General features: G+C 44.8%; 1 protein-coding gene across 1 annotated transcript in view; it reads left to right on the plus strand.

Moving 5' to 3' along the window:
* Positions 1-22,812, plus strand: part of DOCK5 (dedicator of cytokinesis 5) — a 220,937-nt gene that overhangs the window by 94,547 nt on the left and 103,578 nt on the right. The window contains 6 exon segments of the mRNA XM_032635523.1: positions 2,908-2,963; positions 4,671-4,767; positions 15,097-15,245; positions 18,366-18,501; positions 19,844-20,001; positions 21,493-21,574. Of these exon segments, the coding sequence (XP_032491414.1) occupies positions 2,908-2,963; positions 4,671-4,767; positions 15,097-15,245; positions 18,366-18,501; positions 19,844-20,001; positions 21,493-21,574 (678 nt within the window).

The following is a 22,812-nucleotide window of genomic DNA, read 5'->3' on the forward strand; positions in this document are numbered from 1 at the left end:
TTGTAGTTCAGTGAAATAATAGTACAAACAAGGGCCATGCATTTCCTTGTTGACTTATAAGTTGAAATATCTTTGTAGTAGGAAAAACAGGGAATTCCAAGTCAGCTGTCATGAATTATGCTCAACTTTGACACCCCTTCATTAGGGAATCCAGCCTAGTTGAAACGCTATTCCTAATGCTATTTCCTTGTTTGCCAGGCTTTAGGGGAAGAGCTATTTGAAAAGCCTGTTGTTTTAATGGAAATTTTTGGTGTTATTTACAAGCAGACCTAACCGGTTAGAGTGGTGATAAAACATGCTAGTGGTTTTACAAATGGAAGAAGCCAAAAGCTTTGCAGAAACTGATTATTGATCCTGGCAGGATTATGGCATTATGGATAAGGGCAATATCTGGAAAATCATTAGTTCATTTTTTTTTTCCCCCTCAAGTGGGTAGGTTGCATTGAGATAGCACAAGCAAAACTGAGAGATAGGCTGTGAATCAGAAATATATTACCTAGGTTTATTCTGGCTTTCTGTGTGTCAGAATGGTGTAGGAAAGGGCCTACAGCCTCCGATTTACCAGAGCAATTAAATGGCTGTCAGTGGACCTATGTTATCATGGAAAGATGATGCCTGCAAGTAACAGAGTGAAAACACAACAACATAGATACTGTCTTAATGTGAAAATCATGTCTGTATACCCAGTATAAATTATCTGCTTATGATCTGCTTAGACATCACAAAATAAGCCACTTGTACTATGAATGTTTCTATTTTAGATTTCTCCCAGTTATTAGGAGACCAGTCATCAGATTATAGATGTTTGAAACAGTTAATTGGTCCTTTATCTTCCTGATTTGAAAAATCTTCTGCCAGGATATTCCTTGGGACCAGCGGTGTTACATCTTATGTTAGCCTGCAAATATGGCTCCTGATAACTGCTACTTTGAGTGGTTTCGACGCTACACCTTTTTATGATTTCTGGACAACTTTTTTATTGTAGTAAAATATACTCGATAAAAAAATTTGCTACTTTAACTCTTTTAAAATGGCCAGTTCAGGGGTATTAAGTACGTTCACATTGTCTTGCAAACATACCACGATCCAACTCTAGAACTTTTTCATGATCCCAAACTGAAACTCTGTACGCACTAAACGCAAACTTACCCTTCCTCCCTCCTCCAGCCCCTGTTAACTCCCCGTTCTACTTCTGTCCCTATGAATTTGACTACTCTAGGTCCTTCATACAAGTGAGATCAGACAGTAATTGTCCTTTTGTGTCTGGTTCATTTCACTCAGCATCCTGTCCTCAAGGTGAGTGATGGGCATCCAAGCCTGGTTCTCCACAAAGATCGTCGTCAACAAAACATTTACCTCAACCTAGCGGATAGAAAAAACACCCAAGGTTTCTTAGGCATCCTTAGGACAGATCTGGAGCTTCAGAACCCCGTTAATCTGGCCCCAAAGGAATTACACACACATTGAATTTTTGTCTGTATTTAACTCTTTGACTGGTTTTCCAAAATCACTCTGAATCCTGTCCCTATAATGAAAGAGGTCGGTGTTACCTTGTCTCTACGTGTGTTCTGGGTCTTCATGAGTCACAAGATTGGAATAATGCTTTCTCACTCATATGCCCCACACCTGCCCGTTTCTGAACGCGAGGAAGGGCGGGTATGCCTGTGCTTTTTTTTTGGTTCTTCCTGCCTGGCGGGAAAGGATGGCCATTTTGCTTCTGACTCGAGCAGTGGCAGGATCCACCTTGTCATCACGAATGCTGGGAGCAGCATAGTCTCAAATTTTCTTGCTGTTTCCTGTTTTACTGGCAAAGGATTAAAAGAGAGAAAGGAGAGAATTGCTCAGATAAACATAGCACATAAAACTAGACGCAAGACCAACCGGGGTTGAAATGCACTAGTTTTCTGGCTCTGAATGGATTAAGGATCACTGGGTACGCACGCATCCCTGACCCAGCCTCCCAGGGAGTGAGCCATCCCTCTCCCATCCTGTGGTCAGTCTCCCCTGATGTTGGGTGTCCACGTGGTCGCACATCTACAGGCTCAGGGCTATGAGCAGTTGAACCAATGGGGCCTGTTGAACAGCTTCTTCTGCTTCTCCTGGTCTGGCCTGAAAAGTACCATAAAACAGGGACCAGCAGTGCTTTTCTAGATGGCAGCGTCTCTGTTTATTGATGAGCATATCATGCAGTTGAATAACAGAAGCTTTCGGCTTTTAAGAAAACTCACATCCATGGCTTCCTGTTGGTGAGATGCAGTCTTCAGTTTTGCAGTTTTTACCCACCACTTTACAGTGTTTCTCTTAGGTCTTTCTGGGCTTAGTTTCCCCACGGGCAATGTCGCAATACTGACGACGGATTGCCTCTTCGGGACATAGAATGGAGAGCAGTTTGAGACTGGAAAGTGCTAAAAATAACCAGATAACAAGTCCTAATTGATTCCATGCATTTTGTTTAAGTGAAAGCGCTGAGGGGAATGACTCTAGAAAATCACTATAATTTTACGGCCAGTAAGTACATAGCCCTTCATCTCACTAATTATTATGAAACCCTTTAAGGGAAGCATATCATGGCATGTAGGACCTGGAGGGGTTTTAGGATCTCACTGTTAAACACTTTATCATTATGGCAGCTCTGAGCTGACCCGGGCATGTATGCCTGGTCATTTACAGAGCATTTATTTTATGCTCTCTGAACCCAAGGATTAATTTATACCTTTTCAGTGTTTCAGACTTGCTTTCATTTAGGTAGGCATGTGATGTAATTGATGTCCCGCAACCTTGACTGCAAACTGTAGCTGTTGTCCAGGCGTCCTTTCCCCTCCCCCACTCATCCTTGCTGCCGTCTGTGCTCCTTACTTTGGGCTGAGATTTTTACGGCCACATAACCCAAGTTCTTCTCTCCCGTAGGGTATTTTCCCTGAAACGTATATCCATTTGAAAGAGGCCACTGTAGAAGACCGTGGGTAAGTTCTAATGTAGGAAGACTCCTAACAGGTGAGGAAGATGTAAAGTATCCTTATAGATTTTATGCAATCAGAAAATACCATTTTGTGCATTATTGTCTCAGCTCATCAATTCCACTTCTCGGATGAAAGGGAAATGAACAAAAACTGTTTCCTGACATCTTTCCTTCTTCTGTCTTCTGTTTCGATACTTATTCCTTCCACAGAACAGTAAAGACAGATAATGAACGGAGAGGGCCTTTACTTTCCTCTTGCACTGGCTGCTCACTGATCGCGTGCACGTGTGTGTGTACACGTACATGAATATTTGGTGCTCTTTGGCCCTTAAGACCTGAGAGCCGCCTGTTTGGGAACCTTGGGGGGTGATAGGTGAGCATACAACACCCTGCACTATTCAGCTCTGAACCTTGGACGAGTCAGTGCACCTGGGGCTTTCCCCCTGCAAATCAGAGAAAAAAACCCGTCCCCACGTAGGTCATGAACTTGATATGAAATTATGAACTAACTAATGTGTGCGAATGCGCTCTGCAGAGAAAATCCACTTAGCTGGTGAGCCAGCGGGCAGGAGAGTTAAGGAGGGAATAAAGAGAGCCTAGAGCAGGAATCCCAGGGCCGTTAGAGAGTGTGGAGTGGGTCACAGAGGCACTGTGGCTAACAGCGGCAGAGAACATTCTCAGCCATAAGTTCTGCACCCTCGTTTTATAGACGAGAGATGGAGACGTACCCAAATTCACACATAATCAGGGCTGAAAAACAGTTGTCTTGCCCTCCTGGAGAATCTTCTTTCTGATTCCTAGGCAGCCTCCAGGGTCACTTACAGCCACTTTGGTGGAAGGGCAGGGTTGGGGGCATATTCCCAACCAACTAGTGTTGCCAGGTAAGATGCAAGATGCCCAGTTAAATTTGAAATTCAGATAACAAGTAATTTTTTGCATGCATGTCTCAGATATTTCCTGAGACATACTTACGCTTAAAAATTATTTTAATCTATCTGAAATCCAAACCTAACGGGGTGTCTTGTATTCTTATTTACGCCTGGCAGTCCCACCACTAATCCCCATTTGTTTGCCTGCTTTCGCTCTCTCCTCTTCTCCTTTTGCTGATCATAAAAATACCAGACGGGATTTATGTGCACGAGTGTCAGGTTCGCCTTGTTAAAAGTCTGCTGTAAGTGAGGATTTGGGTATATGTACGTTTTCTGTGCAGTGAGACAGCAGATGAGAAACAAACCTAGTACCACTGCAAAAGAGGTACCACCTCAGTCCCACAGCAGGTCCTGTGTGAGGCTCCAAGCCCCAGGACCCTTGTGCCATGAACACTTCTCCACCCACCCACCCTCCTTAATGCAATGGCTGCTTGGCAGAACCAGCGAAATTACTGGATTTGGGCTTCCATCCCTGGCAGTTGCTGTAGCCAGCCTGGTTGGTATTTGAAGCTCCTGTAAGGATCCAGAATGGGGAGATAGAGGCTGGGCTCTATACCCATTCATTTCGAGAATCGGGGTGTGTTAAGCTCTTTCTCTTTTCTCAGCTGCTTGATGTGGTAAAAATTCTCTACCCTAACCTTCCCTAAATGGACAAGGTTTTTTTTTCGGTTGAAGCCCAACCAGCCCATTCCCATCTTTGAGTTGTGGGGATCATGACCTCCATCAAGAAAAGCCACGGTGATCCACCCAGAGTGAAGGGAGCATCTCTCTGTTCTCTTTAGGCAGCACGAGACTGTGATTCCCGGGGAGCTCCCACTGGTACAGGAGCTCACCTCGACACTGCGGGAATGGGCCGTCATCTGGCGCAAGCTCTACGTGGTGAGTTTGCCCCTGGTGCTTGGAGCCTGTGGCATTATTCCTGGGCCCTCAGCCCATCAGTTCCGCTGCAAGGGATCGGCCACTCATTAGCTCTCTGTATGGAGTGGGTGTATCTTACCTGGACAGCACAATGGCTGATAACCAGCAGATTCCCACTTTCGCCATGTAGAGCGGTTGATGATGTGGGTGGTGGAGGAGGTGGGCATCATCATTAGGTCAGTATTTTCCCAACTCGCATGCTGATTGTAAAGTTATAAGGATAATAAGAGCTGCAAACACATCGTCCCTGCTGAGTGCCAGGGACTATTAATCCTCATAACACTCCTATAAAGTAGCTGTAATTATTACCAGTTTATCAATGGGGAAATTGAGGGACCTGCTCTTAGCCTCTGTGTGTATCCCAGTGAATAGACATTTGTCGCTGTTTCAGTGCTCAGCCCCATGAGGGCTCCTATGAGGGTGCACTCTCTACCTTCTGTGTACCTTACTGATGCTGAAACATGAATCACATTAAACCATGCTCTGAAGAGTCTTCTTTTTGAGGCCAACTCATAGTACTGTTTCTCGCAACCATGGTTTGACCTTAGGATGCTAATAGCATATGCCAGGTCAGTGGGAAATGACACAGGAACCAGCACATGCTCTCCCTGATAAACCATAATCACAAGTTTTGTGTGTGGGTTTACAGTCAAGGCAAGGTAAATCTAGCACTTAATAATATTATCAGGCTGAGAACACCTGGGGCAGCCATCTTGCAGGAGGCCAAGAACCTTGAGTCTGGCGGCAGCAAGCCTGCACCCATGTCCACTTTAGGAAGCTCCTTTCTCAGACACTGTGAATGCATAGACACTGTTTTCTAAAGTTTCCTCTTTCCTGGAGACCTTGTGGGTAGGCATCATTAGGTCTTGCCTTCTGTAGGCATCTTCCAGGCTTCCATGGCTGACTAAGAATTCCTATGAATGTACTGATATATTCCCTGGCCCAATGTGTGAATGAGGTTAGTCAGGACTCGACTCAATGCCTGGGAGCCAGTCTCTTTCCTTATGTGACTTAGTTCGTCTAAGTTTTTTTCAGTCATATATTGATTCTACATTTTAACTCTCAAAAGCCAACCTTACTAAGTAACTGGGAACACCTCACTCTAGATCCTTGTACTAAATAAAAACAGGAATCAAAACTCATTCTAGCATAACTTCTAGCAGTTAGTATAAGGTCATTTCCCAGGGCTTTGGCTTCCCAGGGTGGAGCACAGCAATAGAAATCACCAACCCCTTCTGTGGAAAAGCACGTGATTTTTCTCCGCCTGCCCATCCTTCAAGGCCCCACTGAAGTCCTGTTTTCTTCATAATGTGTCTCCAAACACACCAATCCATAATGTTTCCTTCTGGACTATGGGAGCACTTCCTCCTGAACCAATCATCTGGCCCCTGGGGCACAGTGCCTTGTAATGCAAGTGATCTTTTGATCTCTTTATGTTTCATCGAGGAGAGAGCTAACCTGTAAATTCTTAACTCACAAGCTGGGGAGAGATGCTGTTTTAAGCCCTTTGGCCTACATCGATCTCCTTCTATTGAAAGCACTCTCTGGTTCCGGTTAATTGATTGGTTAGTGGTGGATGTAACGAGGTTGATGGATGGCTTAGTTCCTTAACGTAGTCTTTCTGGAAATTGGTCAGTGGTGAAAAACGTATTAGCTAGTAAGTACTGGGAAACGAGATTTTTTATAGCTGTAATCTACAAGAGTGGAGAGCATGAATGAGCTAGAGTTTTCTTCTTGCTAAAACACAACTCTTGTGCTTAGTTCATGATCTGTGTCTAGTACATGTCCACAGATAATTGTGCCAAGTCTGCTATTGACTAGGAATGAGAAATAAGTGAGCCAGGGAGGAAGAAATATGATTCCTGTTTCCAAAATCTTTTAAGCTCTGGTTGAGGATTTCCTATGTGGAAGTTCCACTATTTAATAGCAGAATTGAGTTCTAAGTTAAACAAAAAAAAAAGAAAATTCCACCCTCCTCTCGGGGGGCAGCACATTTCCCATCTTAATCTTGACGTCTCCTAAAATAATTATTTTGTCATTGTGAGTTATTTTTTCGATGTCTTATAGCTGCTATTGGTTGACTAGAAGGTATTCATTGTGGGGATCTTAATCAGTTGATAGGGCTGAGAATCTGCTCCTTCTTTGGATAGCATGCACACCCATTCAGAAATGATCCATTTCAAATGGAAATCTTGGCTTTCTTTTTTCTTTTTTCTGTCCCTTCCTAAAGCATTGACAGTTCACTTCAGGCAGAATTTCTGAAATGCTTTCTCAAAAATCTGTATGTCAAAGTAGCCAGCCTTGGGGCTTCCCTGGTGGTCCAGCGGGTAAGACTCCACGCTCCCAATCCAGGGGACCCAGGTTTGATCCTTGGTCGGGGAACTAGGTCCCACATGCCGCAACTAAGAGCCTACATGCTGCAAATAAACATGCTGCAATGAAGATCCTGCGTGCTGCAACTAAGACCCGGCGCAGCCTAGATAAAAAATATTATATAAAAAAAAGTAACAAGCCTTAAATATTATGATTCACTGGGAAAAAAGTTAAGGGAACCCAGATCTGTAGGTTTCAATCACCGCCCGCCCCCCCCCCGCCCCGAGACATGCGTGCGTACACACACACACACACACTTTTTTTAAAAAAATAAATTTATTTAATTTATTTATTTTTGACTGCACTGGGTCTTTGTTGCTGCGCGCGGGCTTTCTCTAGTTGCGGCGAGAGGGGGCTGTTCTTCATTGTGGTATGCAGGCTTCTCATTGCGGTGGCTTCTCTTGCTGTGGAGCATGGGTTCTAGGCACACGGACTTCGGTAGTTGTGGCTCATGGGCTCAGTAGTTGTGGTGAGCGGACTCAGTAGCTGTGGCTCACGGGCTGTAGAGCGCAGGCTCAGTAGTTGTGGCGCACGGGCTGAGTTGCTCTGCAAGCGGCATGCGAGATCTTCCCGGACCAGGGCTCAAACCCGTGTCCCCTGCATTGGCAGGCAGATTCTTAACCACTGCGCCACCAGGGAAGCCCCACACAAGCATTTTTATTGGTGTTTGCTTTCTGATTCTGTGTGTAAGTTCCTTCAGTCTGTGTAAAGATGAATACAGGTTTTCCTAATCTACATCAGTACTTTTATCTCTCACGCATTTTCTCCCACAGATTATGAAACCAGGCATTGTGTTTGGTGTCTTTAAAGACATCTTAGAGCCTCCGCCTTTCTCTACAACACATTTCTTAGTTCTCTTCTTATCAGTCTCAGTTCATGAGAAATTTAGGAGGTAGGTACAGAGTCTTAAGTGAGAAGAAAATACAATCCACTAACCAGGTTAAGCCCAGCCATGTAGACACAGGTAATTATTCTAGAAGGGAAAGATATTTGTATAGCTGTGATTTATTTTTAACAGTCATACCATAACCTTGTGAAATTACCATAAATATGTTTTAAAGTGGGGATGTTGCAGCCATGCCAAGGAGAGAGGAACCCACCCATCCAGAGTAGAAAGAAGAAATGGTAATTCCCACACGTTCCTTTTTTCTCTTTGTTATATTAGTATTATTTATGATTTTATTATCTTTCCTGTATGCTTTGGAGAAGAAGCAAGCTGTAGGGGACAGACAGGGGACTAGAAATTAGGAAGCATGATTTCTCATCCAGTCCCTGCCCTAACTGGCTCTGGTTTTGGACAAAGTGCTTGAAGTCTCCAAGTGTCTGCTGGATTTTACCCATCTGTTAAAATGATGCAAAATCTGCCTTGTTTACTCCATAGTGTTGTGAGGGTATAAAAAGAAATCATCTGGGACATCCAGAAGGACCTGTGACATCTGGCTGCTAGGCTGTAGAAACTTAAAACTACAGTGTGATTAACCACGAGCCTTTAGTTTTCATCCCTATCCATGGAGCACAGTCTGCTCTTATCTTCCTAAGTATGTGAATCTGGGCTTCCAGAATCAAAGCCCAAGCTTGGTTTAATGCTTGCAAGATGAGTCCTTGAACAAATAAAATTAACTAGCGTAGTGTGAAAAAAAAAAAAAAAGAAATCATCGTGCAGGCAGACCATCAAGGACTCTGCAAACGTGAGCATGAGAGTCTTGATGTCTTAGCTGGACGTCCGTCCTCCCTCGGGGCAGCCTGGCTCGCCGTTGCTCTGGCCAGACTGGGAGACTCTGAAGCTCCCTTCCCTGTCCCCCGTTATCCAAGGTCACTTCCTTTGTCTTGTGTTGTGGTCTTAGGCGGAGCGGCCTTGAGCACTCAGTCTATGTGTTTCTCCCCGTAGATAGTGAGCCTCCTTAGCTTAGGTTCCAGGCCAAGAGACAGGGATCATTCCAGAAAGGAAAATGGAAGCACGCAGATGCTGCATGCAAATGCACCGCAGTTTCTGACGAGCTTTGCCTGCACTGCTGATCCTGCATTGGAACCTATTTACCTGGTATTTTCAGTGCTTGATCAGGAAAGGAGGGAACACTGTGAAGGAGGACGTGGTTGCCTGGTGAAATGGCAAAACTGGGGGCATTGGGGTCAGACAGGCGGCTGGTTCTTAAATTCTGACTTGCTGGAAATTCCCTGGCAGTCCAGAGGTTAGGACTCCACGCTTTTACTGCTGAGGGCCCGGGTTCAATCCCTGGCTGTGCCGTGTGGCCAGAAAAAAAAAAAAAAAAAATTCTAACTTGCTCCCTTACTTGGTATGCACTTTTATATTCAGAAAAAAATAACAAACCCAGTAATAGTGCAAACAAACCCAAGCAGAAAGAACACAGATTCTGCAGGCAGGGAGTTTGGTTCAGGGTGTGCCACTAGAGGATTTTACAGCCCAACACAAGTCCTTTGACCTCCTAAGTTTTCCTTTCCTCGGCTTCAGTGGTAATTATATATTACACATGCCTTGCAGATTTGCTGTAGAATTCAATAAGATAATCTGTGTCACATTTCTGGGACAGTGCCTGCACATTGTCAAAATGTGACAGCCCCTGACTCTCCCCTTACTACATTGCTTCAGGAAAGAGCTGATTCATGTTGAAAAGTGTTAGGAGAACTAGATCCACATGGAATTTTGCCCTGAGCTAGTTTAAGGGTGTGCCTGCTACCTACCCGGTGGGCTCCCTTCCAGTCCTAGAGTCACTGAGCTACGCTAGGTGGATAGTTTTAAAGTATTCCATTCATTCTTTTCTGCTGCCTCTCAGGATCCAGTGAGCTGAACTTGGCTTCTTTTCCTTCTTCCCTGCCATGTGAGTTGCCTCAGCCAGAAGGGCGGACCCCTGTGCATTGATTTCTACACGATGGTTGGATGTAATATCTAAGTTTACCCTTCCAGTGACAACCCCGTTATACTCTTTGAATACGCACAAATCTGCACCCCACTTCATACTTATCCTATTTTCTCAACTAAAACTCAGGTCTTGAAAACTGACAAGTTGGAGTATATTTGTGGGGACGTCAGGACAAGACTTTTTGGAAGAGGAGCTGTCCCAGGAATTCTGAGGTGTTTGGTCATCATAAATATACTCTCTAACGCCTCACCCTGAGATTAAGTGCAGTGCTGTTTCCCACCTTCCAGTGGGCGAAATGGTTTGGTGAGGTTTGGTCAGCCAGGCTGTTTTGTTCATACAAGTTCGGCAGACTGAACCTGATCCGATTTTCTTATGGAAAAGAGATTGCAGAAGAGCCTGGTGGTGGAAGGTGGTTAATACATCTTCTTGAATCAGGTGAACTTAATTGCTAAAATGCAGTTCGTTGAAAGGATTGATCTCCTCTCATTGAAAATTTACCAGCAAAATAGAACCTAGGGCTGACCTACAGTCCTGTAAAAATCTAGAGCAGAGAAAGTGCCTGTCACCAAGGTGGGGGTGGGGAGACTTGCCGGACACACCATGAATTGCCCTTTCATCCCATCTTTGCATATCCAGGCAGATTAAAGCTACTCAAGTCTAATCTTTTTGAACTGGTGGTTATTACTGGCTGCTGGAGGATATGCTCTGAAGTGTAATTAAGCTGATCTCAAGGTTGAAACCAGGCGTCTGATCGCTTATTACTAAGGACAGAAAATTCCCATAGGAAGCTTCGTCCTGGTGCCAGGGCATTTCAGCTGTGAGTTGCAAGCCCTGCTTTGGTGCATGGCTCTCACGAGAGGCAGGAGGAGATGGGGCGATGGCCAGAACAGGGCAGAGGTGGCGCTTTGGGTGTTTTTCCAGTTTTGATTTCCTCTGACTTTGGTGCCGGGCTTCCAGGATTTCCTGCACTACTTCCAGAGGCGAAAACTGTCTTTTACTGGAATCTTTTCTTTAAAAATCGAGCGTTTGCTAGTCAGGCCAAGCCTTTAGCTGACAGAAAAAGCACTAGGATGGATGGATGGGAAGAGAGGCAGGGCCCCTGCGGATTCATGTCCTCCCAGAGCTAAGGGTCAGCGCAGCACAGGACACAGAAAGACCAAGACACCAACCATCCCGGTTCCCGGAAGGTCCAGATACTCAGAAAAGACATGAGATTCATTGCGAAGAGCTATATACGGGGGAAATTTGATATAGAGCCACCACACTGTGTGAGTACATCAGGACCGAGATGGTCCGAGTCAGATATATTTAATCAGGAAGTTGCTTGGAGGAGTAATTGAATTTAATGTCTCAGCCATAGACTTGAAGACGCTTATCCTTAGGAATGGATCTCATTGCTGGTCCCCTGATTTTACAGATGGGCATATCCCAGAGGGAATAATTTGCTCAAAGTCACTTAGCAAGTTAGTGATGGAATTAGAGATAGAGACCAAGTCCCCTGTACTTTCAGCAAAGAAGGTTTACAATGGAAGAGGAGAGATTGGTGAACAGAGGAAATATTGATTCTTTTGCAGAGGGAGAGGTGGGGTGGAGGCCCAGAGAAAGAGGCTTTTGACTCTGGTCCGCATTCTTTGGGAAAGAAAGTGAAGAATAGAACCCAGGTTTTCTGACACCCAGTGGGGTGGTACCATTGTCTCAGTGGCCCTCAGAATTTCTAAATGACTCAAAGGATGGCTTCTGTATTTCTACTGCTATTGAAGATAAAGCTGTTTCTTTTCTTCTTGTCCCTTTTTTCTTCTCTTTAGAAATTCTTAAAAAAAAAAAAAAAAAGACACCCAGAATAGAAATGTAAAAAGTGAGACCTCAGAGATCGTCAGGTAGAAAAGAGGGATAAATTCTAAGCAAATGCAGGCGTATCCTTACTGTCTAGTTAGAAGAATATTTAGATTTCTCTATTTTGTGTAGCTATTCCTCAAACCGAAACCAGAGTGTTATTTTATTATTATTATTTTTTTTTTGCGGTACACGGACCTCTCACTGTTGTGGCCTCTCCCGTGGCAGAGCACAGGCTCCGGACGCGCAGGCTCAGTGGCCATGGCTCACGGGCCCAGCCGCTCCAAGAAATGTGGGATCTTCGCGGACCGGGGCACAAACCCGCGTCCCCTGCATCGGCAGGCGGACTCTCAACCACTGCGCCACCAGGGAAGCCCCCAGTGTGTTACTTTAAGTTCAAGCAGTCACAGTTTGTTTTTCGGTCGCTCCTGTGTCCCAGGCTTATTCTGCGGAGAGGATCAAAGAAATTATTAAATACATTCCTTGCCCTCCTGAATTCTGTGACCATGGCTGCTAGTATAAAAAGACTGAGATTAGTGGAGGCTAGAGACAGGAGAAAAGGCACTCTTTAATGGGCAGGCTTGGGTGTAACAGGGAGGAAAGATGGAGACCTGAGTCCTTGGCTTCTGGTGTTGATGGGGAGAGCTTGATTTTCTCCTCACCTGTCCTCATTTGCTTCCCCAGGAACCCAGAAAGTGTCAGGGGCCAGCTACTGCATAGAACATCCACGTAGAACAGTCTTAGGAATGTGGTAACAAAATCTGTTTCCTTAAAGTAAATGGGAAAGTCGTTTCCTTTGGTGTGTTCCGGCATATCTACTCACAATTAATTTGGCAAAGTGAACCAGAAAAGAATGGCCATCTTCATCCTTCTTGGTGGCGGGGTGGGGGGGGGGAACTCTTGGCCAAGCAGGCTGATATGGACAGGCAATAATTAAATTGCTTTGGGTAGTGTCTAATATAATTGAGGCCAAGGACTTGTGAATACATGCCCCAAACAAAGCGCTGTCTCATAGAGGATCCCCTGAGTCTCGGAGCCCTTTCTTTACCATATTATGAGACCTAATATCTTAATTAAAATGAGAACACATTGAAAAAAAACTAACTAGGAGTAGAAAAATAGATTGCAAGAAGAAAAAAAAGATCCCTTGCTGCCTGGCAGCTTTGAAAGGCAAAGTTTTATGGGCTTAATCTCTCAGTTAGAAAGACAATGAGTTGGAAACATTTTATATGGAATTGAATGAAAAACACAGGGTCGTTTTACCTTTGCTTTTAAAAGTCTCATTTATGTTTTTCTAAAGACTGGCTGATGAGAAAGAGGCAATTCAGAAAATGCTAAAAGCATAAAATGTAGGCGGTTTCAGAATTTTAATCAGCTTTCGTGTTCTGTGTTTTTCAGATCAATGGTATTAGAGCGTGTTGCAATCGCAGATAAATGAGTTCTTCGTCTCTTTCTTCTGTGTTCTCATAGAACCTTGAACTTCTTGTAGGGCTCTTACCACATCTGCTAATCCCATTGATGTCTTCACTGTCCCCGCTTAGGCTGAGGGCTCTTCACTCCACATTTACTGGTTGTTCACGAGTATCTTGGATATTTTCAGCCCTGATTCTAGTCGATAACATGACCCAGGCGTCTGTACCTGGGACTGCTGTACCTGATATTCCCTATCATTTTAGAAGTGTATGGTTATACAAATATATCATGACTTTTCACCTATAAATAAAAAAGAAGTGGTCTCATAGTATATAGGGGGTGATGGTGTATATTTGTGTATCAAAAGGAATGCACAGAACAGATTTCCTGACTGTTCTATCTAAAGTGGCCTCCTTCCCCCAGGTACACCCTGTCATATTGCCCTATTTCCTTCTTACACTTTTTATAATCTGAAATTATCCTGCGTGTATATACATAAATATTATATACATATAATATATGTAATATATGATATTGATATATTTATATTTATATAATTTTAATATATTTACATATATGTATATAAAAGTTTACTTATTTATTGCTGCATTCTCCTTCTGGAATGTGCAGGAACTTTATTTCCAGCACGTGGTAAAAGCTTATTGACTTTTTTTCCCTTTTTTTTTTTAATGAATGAATCCTTTAGGTAGAACCAAGGTCATAATGGCATGGATATCAAGTATTAGACTCAATATGACTGAGGCACAAACAATTAGCTGGTCGTAAGTTAATTTTAGTTCAGTTACAGGAAGTTCTTACTGAAGCCCAGAATAATGGTTTCATTATTCCAGGTCTAACAGTTTCTGGATGGTCTAACAATTCAGTGGGGACTTTAATATTTCACATTCTCTTTTCGATTATCCCTTATCTCTGAAATTACAATTCTTTCTCCATCCAGAATTCACTGATGCAGTACATTTTATAAAGTGCCTACTAGCTCCTAGGGATACAAAACAGAACAAGCTCCTTGTCCTGTATGTTCTTACCATCTGAGGGGAGAGGACAGCAAGCCAAGGTGGTTCAGGTTATGAGTGCTGGCATAGGAATAAATTCCAGCAGCTGTGGGAGAGATGGCCAACCCAGAGTTAGGTTTTGAGGAAGAGATTTCTGAGATTCTGGAGATGTCAGAATTAGCAGTTGGAGGAGGGTGTGGTGTGTGAGCAAGAGACGGGGAGCGTTCATGGGGGGAAGAGGAGAAAAGTGGTTCCAGGTGGAGGAGTCACTTAGAGAGTCTGGAGCATTTGGGAGAAATGGACATCGCTTTGCGTGGAAGGAGCGTAGATTTTTCAGGTAGTGATCGGTGTACAACTCAGCTGGGAATGTGGGTAGGAGCCAAGATAGGAAGGACTTACGTGCGATCTAGTGTATCTGGAGGACAGTGGAAATCACTGGAGGGTTTTAAGTAAAGGAGGGACGTGGGCAGAATTTTAGGGGACGTGGATGATTTGGTACACTTATAAGTTAGGACTAACCATCCATCCTATCCATCCTACAAGTGCTTATCTGTTTTAAACCTGCACCAAAGGAGGAAGTGGGAATGGGTCAGGGCAAAGCCATCCCTAGTGATGTAACAAGGTCGCCTCAATGTGCACAGCTCACTGCATGGCAGAATTAGTTGCTTAAATGACACCTTATAAAGGATCGGGTCCAAAGATGTTCTTATCTTCCATCACACCTTTTTTTTTTTCTCTCTTTTTTTGGTCCTTTGCTCTGCCTCATTTTCCCACCTTAGAACAACAAGGTCACGCTCTTCCGCCAACTGCAGCAGATGACGTACAGCCTGATCGAGTGGCGGTCCCAGATCCTGTCTGGAACCCTCCCCAAGGACGAACTGGCAGAGCTCAAGATGAAGGTCACAGCCAAAATCGATCACGGGAACAGGTAAACCAGGGATGACTTTTCACTGAGAACTTGGAAAAAACCACACACCTTCATGCTAAGGACACAGCTCACCATGAGCTTGTGATCTTGGAGTTGCCAAAGAACAATGCTTAACTGTTCTCTTTCTGCCTTGGAAAATATTTAATTTTGTAGAAGAAAACTTGGCAGTGCCCTTCATGGGCCAGACCCTGTGCTGGATCTCTGGTCTCAAGGAGATGATGGATGATCAGGGAATATGGAGCTTGAATGGAAGCAACTCCACTGCCAGACAAACTCAGAGGGTCTGGGCATCAGAAGCTGACAATTTCGGGGACCTGGGACTATCTCTATCTTTATTCTTTTTTTTTTTTTAGTTTTTATTTTATACTGGAGTATAGTTGCTTTACAATGTTGTGTTAGTTTCAGGTGTACAGCAAAGTGATTCAGTTATACATGTATCTGTTCTTTTTCAGATTCTTTTCCCATTTAGGTTATTAAAGAATATTGAGTAGAGTTCCCTGTGCTATACATCAGGTCCTTGTTGTTTATCTATTTTATATGTAGTGGTGTGTATCTGTTCATCCCAAACCATAATTTATCCCTCCCCCCCCCCCCCCGCTATCTTTCTTCTAACAGGATCATCGTCAGACTCATTCTGTCTCTTTCTTTCTGTCTTCCCCTAAGTGGGAACATTGCTTACATTGTGTAAAAACCAGATTTGCCAGAATAGCCTGTCTCCGATAACCTCTAAAGAGTTAATCACGTCATTCATCTTCCGATTGGCTCGGTCAGATATGTAGGTCCCAGATGTTACTGCCCTTTGGAAGACAAAAAATTTAGTAGATTCATCAAAATTGATGGTGACCTGGGATGATTCGTCCTTCCTGACCAGCTCTTTTTAAACACTGGGTTCGTTTCTCAGTTTTTGTTGATGATTCATTTGACATTTAGTTTTGTTTTGTTTTTTTTCCTTGGCTGTGTTGGGTCTTCGTTGCTGCACGCGGGCTTTCGCTAGTTGCAGCGAGCAGGGGCTACTCTTCGTTGCGGCTTGCAGGCTTCTCCTTGTGGTGGCGTCTCTTGTTGCGGAGCACGGGCTCTAGGTGCGCGGGCTTCAGTAGTTGTGGCTCGCGGGCTCTAGAGCGCAGGCTCAGTAGTTGCGGTGCACGGGCTTAGTTGCTCCGCCCTTGTCTGTCCACAGGACTATAACCACAGGAGCTGCACTGCTAGTCATATAGTCCCGGGGGGACGCTTAAACAACAGCTAAGATGGGATAAAGCAGCTCCCTCCTGGCACACAGACTGCCTCTGTATTCTTGGGTCTTGGCACACTGTGGCATCAGCCTGGAGGCCTCTGGTCTCTGGCAAAGCATGGTAATGTCCTACAAACAGCAGACCATGCTGGCCTTTTCATTTCAGCCCTTGGAAGCAGCTCAAGAAATGAAGCTGCTCCGTCAGTCAGTGTATCTGTGATCCAGTCTCTGAGCAGCCAGCAGGGCCCATTGCTCATAGTCTGGGCGGCCTGTGGGTCTCGCCGCCATGGCAAGGGACCTGCCAGATTGAATCAGTTGATGGAGATGCTATAAAACAGGGAGGCAGGAAATAAGGCATTTTTGCTTTCTGCCCAAAGACTTGGCACGTGCCACCGTTATCCTTGAACTTTCTTGCCCTTTGGACATCCTCACTCCTAAACTGCTAGTGCCTGGAATGAACTGGGTGTTCTGATCACAGTATCCTGTTTCCACCACAGTTCCCAACTTCTTAGAACTAAGTACAATTTTTACTGCTTCTGTGTGCACATCGGGCATAAAAAGCCTTGCTGGGATGCTGCCATGCAGGGACCGTATGGGCCTTACTATTCCCGTGCGGCACCCAGAGCTCTGTCTTAACACAGCCAGGGGTTTTCTTGTGCCAGTAGGAGCTAACATTCATTGAGAGCCTATTATATGCTAGATATTGTACTGTGTGCTATATATGTACTGTGCTATATATGCGTTATCTCATTAAATTCACACAATAGCCCTGAAGGGTAGGGAATAATTTACAGACGAGGAAACCAGGCGTTTGCAAAATTAAGTAGATGACCAGAGTCATATCGCCAGCAAGTATTAAAACCAGGATGCAAATCTTGGTCCAGCTGACACCAGAGCCCATTCTCTGAGATAGATTTTGTGATACCAACAGCCAGGACTTAACTTCTTTGATTCCTTTTGTTGCTCTTGTTGTTTTTGGCTGCGCCGTATGTGTTGTGGGATCTCAGTTCTCCGACCAGGGATTGAACCCAGGCCACAGCAGTGGAAGCCCTGAATGCTAACCACTAGGCCACCAAGGAACTCCCTTCATCTCCTTTAAAATGGTCTTGAAAAGGGCTTCCCTGGTGGCGCAGTGGTTAAGAATCCGCCTGCCAATGCAGGGGACACGGGTTCGAGCCCTGGTTCGGGAAGATCCCACATGCCGCGGAGCAACTAAGCCTGTGCGTCACAACTGCTGAGCCTGTGCTCTAGAGCCCGTGAGCCACAACTACTGAAACCCGTGCGCCTAGAGCTCATGCTCCGCAACAAGAGAAGCCACTGCAAGGAGAAACCCCCGCACCGCAACGAAGAGTAGCCCCTGGTCGCCACAACTAGAGAAAGCCCGCACGCAGCAACGAAGACCCAACACAGCCAAAAATAATAAATAAATTAAATAAATAAATTTAAAAAACAAACAAACAAAAAACAGTCTTGAATTAAGCACTGTCCCCCAGGCCTGTGCTTTTAAGGAAATCAGGGTAAGCTCCCCAGTATCTGAGCATTCGTCTTTCATAGTTCCTATAGCAAACTACAGATGATTAGGGGAAAGAAGCATTGGTCAGACGATTTTGGTTAGAATTAGCGCCAGTTTTGCCTTTCCTGTTGAGGTTCTGCAGACCAAATTACTTTGCATATTATATGAGTTTGGGTAACATTTGCGTAAGTTTTTTAGCATTGTTGTTGTATGGAAAGGAAGCAAAAATTGAAAGAAGAAAAGCCAGTGAACTCTTCTTATCATGACTTGTCTGGCACCCAGCCTTTCAGCTGAATCCTCTGGGTTCTTCCGTGAAGACTCTTCAGGAAAGGGTCTGCTCCTGACGAGGAGAACCAACTGACCATTTCTTTCTTTCTAGAATGCTGGGGTTGGATCTGGTCGTGCGGGACGACAACGGGAACATCTTGGACCCAGATGAAACCAGCACCATCGCCCTCTTCAAGGCCCATGAAGTGGCCTCGAAGAGGATTGAGGAAAAGATTCAAGAAGAGAAGGTGAGCTTCCTCAAATGTGCAGACTTTGGCCACAGAGGTTCCATTTTTGCTTTTTTTTTTTTTTTTTGCGGTACGCGGGCGTCTCACTGTTGTGGCCTCTCCCGTCGCGGAGCACAGGCTCCGGACGCGCAGGCTCAGCGGCCATGGCTCACGGGTCCAGCCGCTCCGCGGCATGTGGGATCTTCCCGGACCGGGGCACGAGCCCGTGTCCCCTGCATCGGCAGGCGGACTCTCAACCACTGTGCCGCCAGGGAAGCCCTTTGCTTTTGTTTTGAATGAAGGAAAAGGAGTTAAGACAACAGAGGTGGAAACGTTGTTTAGAAAATCATTCATTTCCTCATTTTAGAAGCAGAATGTTACAAAAAGAACAAGGCAGTTTTGTATATTCTGACCTGGGAAGATTGCAAAGATAATGTATTAAGCAGAAAAGAGCAAGATGCAGAACCGTGTGTATAAAAGGCTATTATTTGTGTTTCAGAAAAGAATATACATACATCTGTGCTTTCCTATGTGCAGACTAACTCTGTAGTGATAGACAAGAAACTGACAATTAATGGATGCCTCTGAGGAGGAGCACTGGGTGGGAGGAAAGCCTCTTGACTCTGTAAACTTCTGTATTTAGTACATAGATCATGATTTCCAAAATAAGTAAAATAATATTTACAAATAAAGTGTTTGAAAGATTTTAAAAATAGTAATTGGACAATAAATAAAAATTCAAAAGGTATAGGAAAAGAGAAAAAGAAAAAAGTCACCTATATTATGACTGCCCAAACATACTGATGTTGAGGTATATATTCTTCCAGTCTTTCTGTTCTAATGAGTAGAGGTTTCTCTTTATTTCGTTTAGTTTGTAGGTTTTATTTCTTCACAGTTGTAATAATATTTCGTTGTGTTTCTGGATCTAATGGCTAATCATGCCTGAAGGTGGACCTGTCCAGTGGAATCTCTTATTTGCAATGAGAGTTGTTCCCCAAAAGAAGGATAATGAATCGTGATGTTTATGCTTTTGAGGTTTACCCAGAAATTGTCGTGAGAGATGAGAACTTCTTAAAGCTACTAAAACCCTGAGTTATCATAAACTTTAGATATTTGCTCTTTAGACAGCATTTATTGAATTACTTGGGTTCAAGGCGCTTCACAGGACTGCCTTGATCACCTAAATAATAATGGTTCTATTTTTCTCACTTGATCACTTCTCCACTTACACACACTTTCTTCTCAGTAAGTGCTTCTCTCCGGTGGTCATTATATTTGGCTCCCGTTTGCAGGCCAGAGTCTTTGCTAGCGTTTCCCACTTGCTGAAACCAAGATGCTTTTCTATCTTGTCCTCTGTGTTCAGTCAATCCTGCAGAATCTGGACTTGCGGGGCCAGTCCATCTTCAGTGCCGTGCATACCTACGGCCTCTATGTGAACTTCAAGAACTTTGTCTGCAACATTGGGGAAGATGCAGAGTTGTTCATGGCCCTCTACGACCCGGACCAGTCCACGTTCATCAGGTAGTAGAGACCCAGGTCATCTTCCGTCAACCTTGCAAAAATACCCAGTCTTCACCTATCTCCTCCCTGAGGATTTCTTTGCTGGGTTTGAGAGGAGAAGATGGAGGAGAAGGGGAGGATTTCTAGGCAGTAGAAAATAAAACCCTTTGGGTCGCTAAGCCATTCTGAATAGCTGCTGAGACAGTGCAGTAGTAACAGTTTGTGTACTCCCTGGGTCTTAGAAATCACAGAAAACTCATCCGAACATGGTGACAGGAACAGAGAATTCAAAGGAGTATAAGAGAGGGGGGTGAGGGAGGGATGACTCGGCAGAGCACGGAGAATTTTAGAGCAGTGAAACTATCCTCTATGATACTGTCATGGTGAGTGTGTGTCATTACACATTTTTCCAAACCCATAGAATGTCCAACACTAAGAGTGACCCCTAATGTAAACTGTAGGCTCGGGGTAATAATGACCTCTCAGTGTAGGTTCAATGATTATAACAATGACTGTACCATTCTGCTGGGGGTTGTTGATAAAGGGTGGGGGCTGGGCATGGAGGGGGGCCTAGGGGAAATCTGTACCTGCGGCTCAACTTTGCTGTGAACCCAAAACTGCTGTAAATTAAAGCCTTCAGGGGATGATTATAGGCTTTGTTCAACCCTACAGTCATGCTGCCGCTGAGCAGCTAAGAAAACAGGTTTATTCTTGAGAAGATGGTTAAAAGTAATTACTGACAAATTATTTATTATTTTTTTAAATACATTTTTAAATTAATTAATTTTTGGCTGCGTTGGGTCTTCGTTGCTGCGCACGGGTTTTCTCTAGTTGCGGTGAGCGGGAGCTACTCTTCGTTGCAGTGTGCGGGCTTCTCATTGTGGTGGCTTCTCTTGTTGTGGAGCACGGGCTCTAGGCACATGGGATTCAGTAGTTGTGGCTCGCGGGCTCAGTAGTTGTGGCTCACGGGCTGTAGAGTGGAGGCTCAGTAGCTGTGGCGCACGGGCTTAGTTGCTCCGTGGCATGTGGGATCTTCCCGGACCAGGGCTCGAATCCGTGTCCCCTGCATTGGCAGGTGGATTCTTAACCACTGCGCCACCAGGAAAGCCCCAAAATTGTTTGTATCTAAAATAGAAAGCTTATTGCAGTGTGGTGGATTCCGGGGGATGGACTTGGAATGGTTCTTATAATATTATGTTCCTGATTCAGCAAAACTGAAACTTTCATACAAAGAATTTGAGATGGAACATAGACCCCAGATAGAATCTGGTAGAATCTATTGTGTCTGTGCCCGTTTGAGCAGTGCTTGTCATGGGGCCGTACTGGGTGTACCTCAGAGAGCCAGGCTACAGCCAGGAGACCAGAGGCCGGTCATTGGTGTGGTCTCAGATCTGCCTGGTGAACTTTACTGGGCTCTTCTGGGCCACCTTTCGACCCTATTAAGTCTATACTGAGAGCAGCTTCCTCCCCGTTTAGGTGCTCATTGAGATTTTTTTTTTCCCCCTTCATCAGTGAAAACTACCTAATTCGTTGGGGCAGCAATGGAATGCCCAAGGAGATCGAGAAGCTTAATAACCTTCAAGCGGTCTTTACTGTAAGTCCTACCTATGTTTAACCCTTTCCTTTGTTTGTGATCTTCACAGGTATATGGAAAATTTAAAAACGGACACATGAAAATAACAATCAGCATGATCCCTCTAGCAGGACTGACCCACTCATTTATTCACCAAATATTTATTGAGCACCTGTCAGAGGCCAGGCACTTGAGATACATCAGTGAACACATCCGATAATGTCCTGGTTCTCAAGGAGCTTTTTGTCCTAATGGGGAAGTCAGTAATAAACAGTAATCAGATAGATGAGGATTTGTATAGAATGTTAGAGGTCGTGAGTGCCTTGGGGGGATTGGGAGTTTCTGGGCTGGGGGAGGGTTGCTGTCTTAAACAGCTGGGTGAGGGCAGACCTTTCAGCAAGAACTTCCAGTTGATGAGGGGGTGAGCTGTGCAGATAAAGGGGGGAACCTTCCAGAGCCATGTTACAGTCGGGGCAAAGACTGGACTAGACTTTTCTGTTGGATTATATGTTAATGGACTTTTCGCTCTCTGTCTCCACTTCCCCGAGTCAGGAGGTGCTGCTGTAAATGGATCAAGAGCCAGGAGATGTACTGGGCTAGAGCCTTGGGCCTGGTGACTCTCCTTTTCGTGGGCTAGGAACTTCCTTGGGATTCTCTCCCCTTTTTTGGACATCAGTGCTTGAAATGCCCCGGAGCTGCTGCCACCTGCTCTGAGCAGCCTTGGTGGGCAGGTTTTCCAGCTCCCATTAAGCCTAAAAGAGATACTGGCTTCCTTTTCTCCCTTTTTCCCTTAAGCCACACCAATATTTTGTCTGCTTTTTCTCTTACCACTCTTACAGTCAGGAAAACAGAGTCTAAGGTAAAGCACCAAAGGAAGTGATAGGAAGGCGCATTGGTCCCTGCTTCCTTCCTTCCATCCTTCCTTCCTTCCTTCCTTCCTGCTTTCCTTCTGTCCTTCCTGCCTTCCTTCCTTCCTTCCTGCCTTCCTTCCTGCCTTCCTTCCTTCCTTCCTGCCTTCCTTCCTGCCTTCCTTCCTTCCTTCCTGCCTTCCTTCCTGCCTTCCTTCCTTCCTTCCTGCCTTCCTTCTTGCCTTCCTTCCTGCCTTCCTTCTTTCCTGCCTGCCTTCCTTCTTGCCTTCCTTCCTTCCTTCCTTCTTGCCTTCCTTCCTTCCTTCCTGCCTTCCTTCCTGCCTTCCTACCTGCCTTCCTTCCTGCCTGCCTGCCTTCCTTCCTTCCTTCCTGCCTTCCTTCCTTCCTGCC

This window comes from Phocoena sinus, chromosome 6 (assembly GCF_008692025.1).
Source record: "Phocoena sinus isolate mPhoSin1 chromosome 6, mPhoSin1.pri, whole genome shotgun sequence".
NCBI classification, from domain to species: Eukaryota; Metazoa; Chordata; class Mammalia; order Artiodactyla; family Phocoenidae; genus Phocoena; species Phocoena sinus.